Source organism: Merops nubicus, unplaced genomic scaffold, assembly GCF_000691845.1.
Source record: "Merops nubicus isolate BGI_N331 unplaced genomic scaffold, ASM69184v1 scaffold1095, whole genome shotgun sequence".
Classification (NCBI taxonomy): domain Eukaryota; kingdom Metazoa; phylum Chordata; class Aves; order Coraciiformes; family Meropidae; genus Merops; species Merops nubicus.
The window spans coordinates 32,933-36,623 of record NW_008608745.1 but is presented as its reverse complement, the minus strand read 5'-3'; the positions used below and the strand labels follow the sequence as shown (position 1 = coordinate 36,623).

Below are 3,691 nucleotides of genomic sequence, written 5' to 3'. Positions count from 1 at the left end.
GGTTTAGCAACCTCATCTGCCAGCTCATTCTGTCTGTCTTGCTCTTGTCTTATCTCAGGTTATAGGTAGTGTCTCACCTTAGCAGCTCTGCTTAGATTGTGGAAATTAGAAAAATGCCTTTTAGTGAGTTCCATAAATTTCTCTTCAACCAGTCCTAAGGGAAGAACAGACAGAAAGTCAGGTAAGAAAGTGGGGGTTTTAAGCTACTGTTAATATGAGGCTTGGGAAAAGTATTAATTTTCTGTATTCACCCAGAAACAGCTGAGCAGCTGTACTGATGCACTATGCTTTTCTGATCAGTATAAACAAGTAGGAATTTAGACTTTTAAGTCCAAGAATTTGAGCCATTAAAGACCTGCTGTAACCCCTTCACACCTGAGAAACTGAGTATCACTGAGATTTCTTTGATAAAGCAATTCATGCACTTACAGCTGTCTGGCCAGATGTGCCATCACTTGGCCACGTAAGCATAACTGCATCTCACCCCCTGAGTAGCCTGCCCAGGAAGGGGGGCTAATGCATAAGATACAGAGCAGTGAGTCTGGCACAGGTGCTGTGGCTGCCTTCTAAGGCAAACACAGGAGAGGGGATCATGACATACTTTTTCCTTGTGTGCTTTTACTGGATGAAGCATGTACCCTTTCTCCCAGGCCCAGCAATCACTGTATAATACACACAATATCGTGCAAAGATTTGGCAAAGAAGCTGTGTTCCCAGTTCAGGTTTGTGGATGTCTCCCCCTGGGCTTGCGAATATCGAACCCCTTGGCTGGCACCAGATACCTCTACTGTACTATTTCTTTACTGTGTTATTTATTATAGTTACTTCCTGTCTCATTTCCACCAGCCACTGCGAAAAATGACTACACATAGAGGTTGGAGGCTGCAGAGAAGAAGCAAGCCCTCAGGATGAATCAGATGGATTTTTCCACTCTGAAGTATCCTGGCTGGAGCTCTTGCTTCAGCAGCTAGAATGCTGACTTATCCCAGAAAAAAAAAAAAACAACTGTCAGGCACACCAGTGTGACATGTGACAGCCTCATGTGGTCTGTGAGACGTACCCATCACGTTGTTCAATATCTCAATGGCTGGCTCCTCCAGTTCTATGATTTGTTCTTTTATAATGTCCTCAAACATCCTGTAGTTGGAAAAGGCTGGAAGCTCCCGTCCACGATACTGGTCTTCATATTTCTGCATTTTACTGAGTACACTTTTTTTAACTGTAATATTAAAATAACATTGCTTTTTTACTAAATCACTCAATTTATACATTTCAGATTTAAGAAGGAAGTATCTTTTTTGAAATGCTCTTGAGAAGAACAGCTACTGAGATGATCTTTCAAGCAATACCATTAAACCAGAACTGATCTAAGACACATTATTGCTCAGTAAATGAGCCATCTCGTACACTGGATCAAGCATCAAACTGACAGAAAGCAATCCAAAAGTTATGATGAGGCTCAAAAATACTGGCTCTTCTTGGAACTGCTGCCCTCACAGAAGTGTCCACTACCAGTCACTTCTGAGTTTTTAAAAATCCCAGAACAAAACAAAAACCTAAACTCAAAGTCTCATTCCAAGGAATCTACTGGAATTTTCTACTAGCTATTTTCATTCAAGTTATCACAGTCAATATTTCTATGTTGATTTTATATTAATTGGTCATCTTAAATGAGGTATATAGCTTTGAATTAAACAAATATGTGTTTGTAAGTGTTTTGAAATTTTTCGAGACAGTAGTACAAATCTGTAACATGACCACAAGAACACCCATCAGCTTTGCAACAGAAAGCTCAAGGCTTCAAGTATGGAAAGTATCTGCTATTTTTAATACTTCCATTCACTGTAAGAAAGCCAAACAGAATCACCTGACATGCAACAATGTCCCTTCCGAAATCCTAGCAGTGGCTGACAACAATGCTTTCTGTTGAGGAAGGGCTTGCTATGGCTACCTCTACTTTTCAAGCTATGTTAAGAGAACTTACTCTGCTGCACATGTAAATACTTCACCTGAGCATGTACACGAGATTTTGGGGTAGCGTGTTGTCAGAAGATAGCTGCTGTGTGCTACTACCCTGATCCTATTGTGAAGTCAGATGCATTTGTTTCCATCAGCTTTCAGGGATAATCTGAAAGTACCAAGTGGATTCCCCACTATGGCTCAGCTGCCTTGTGATACCTTACATATCTTCTGTGACTCAGTTTCTGCTAGTTCTTTCTGTCATTTTTACATCTATTTCTTCATGCCTTTGTTGTCTTAGTCTTCTATTCCTCTCCATAAAATCACGTTGATTGGCTTGATACTTTATGGACGGGACATAAGAGACATTGACAAACACCAGTGTCTGTCTCTCTTCATGTATACGTATAACTACATATATTTCTTTCTGTCTGACAGCACCTTTGCAGCCCTTTTGTACCTATCATTTTAGAGTCACAGGTGATGTCGACGTAGATGGGCATCAAAGACTAAAAAAATTTGTTTCAAGAGCTATTGCTTGACTGGCAGTTGATGTGATTTTGTCTCTAAAAGCAAATGGTGGGGTCTCTGAAAGATGTGCAAAGAGGCTGCAAAAGATGTTGAATGTACAGTAGAGTTCAGTCTGTGTGTATCACCCTATGCCTCAGTTTAGAACTGACTTCAGTTAAACAATTAGCAAGGTGGGTCATGCACACAAGGGGTACTCTTTACAAGGCTATGGTTATTTCAAACTCAGAATTGCTTTCTCCACAATTTAAACCAGAGATAAAATAGATCTTTGAAAGTCTAAAATTCAAAAACATTCCTAATAATAACAGTAATAGAATTATAAAAAAATATATAGTTTAAATATATTATTATTTATTAATATTGGTGTAGGTTTTGTTGCTGTTACGTGTAAGAATGGTTCAGAGAATCACCAGCTGATTCTGTGCTGGGATCCACAGTCTTGGTTTTATTGCTTTGCTGGGAGAACAGAAACACCCCCTGATCTCTCCACAATGACAGCTTTTAATGCAAACTGGGTCTTTGTCGCCAAGAACCAAAGCATAACTCGCCTAACACTACAACATGGGAATCATAGAATCATTTTGGTTGGAAAAGATGAATGATCCTTGCTTCTCGTCTTTCACTTTCTTGAAAAGAACCTGTTCATGATGCTGTGTCTTGAGAGGAAGGGAATGGAATCCCAGGCTAGCTGCCAGTGATGGTTTTCTATGCTTACCATTTGCAGCACACTCTAGGAGACGCGCTGCCCATGTCTGAAACTCTGCGCGGATTTTTGCAAGCAGCCTGGTTTCATTTCCAAACAACTGCTCCTCTCCACACACCATGTGAGAGATGTCTTGATTAAGGAATCTGATCAACTGTAATGAATTAAAGAACAAGCAAGCAATGTTGTAAAGTTTCATTTATTCATCCTGACTCGCATAAATGAAATTCTGCAGTCATTTGACATTAAAGCAGAGGCATGGGTCATTGAAAACATCCCTTCCCTATATCTTTTACGCTTTTAGCTCTTGGTTGGCTTTTGTTTGTTTGTTTTTGTTTTCCTAAAACCACTACAACTAGACAGGGACTTGATTTTTTTGTTGGTTGGTTTTGTGTGGATTTGTTAGTTTGTTTTTCTGTGGGCTCTTAGAACCATTTACTGCATTCCAATTGACCAGACTTGCATGAAGTCTTTGAAGGCTGATGAGCCTTTGTAAGC

At 39.8% G+C, this 3,691-nt stretch overlaps 1 protein-coding gene across 1 annotated transcript in view; it reads right to left on the bottom strand.

Moving 5' to 3' along the window:
• Nucleotides 1–77: 77 nt before the first annotated feature.
• The window catches only part of LOC103772978 (interferon-induced GTP-binding protein Mx-like), a gene marked incomplete at its 3' end in the record, with an annotated part of 20,117 nt that continues 16,503 nt past the window's right edge, over nucleotides 78–3,691 (bottom strand). Inside the window, exons 12-14 of the mRNA XM_008940327.1 lie at nucleotides 3,206–3,347; nucleotides 1,061–1,219; nucleotides 78–154 (exon numbers count right to left, since the gene is read on the bottom strand). Coding sequence (XP_008938575.1) covers nucleotides 78–154; nucleotides 1,061–1,219; nucleotides 3,206–3,347 — 378 coding nt within the window. The remainder of the gene's footprint in view (nucleotides 155–1,060; nucleotides 1,220–3,205; nucleotides 3,348–3,691) is intronic.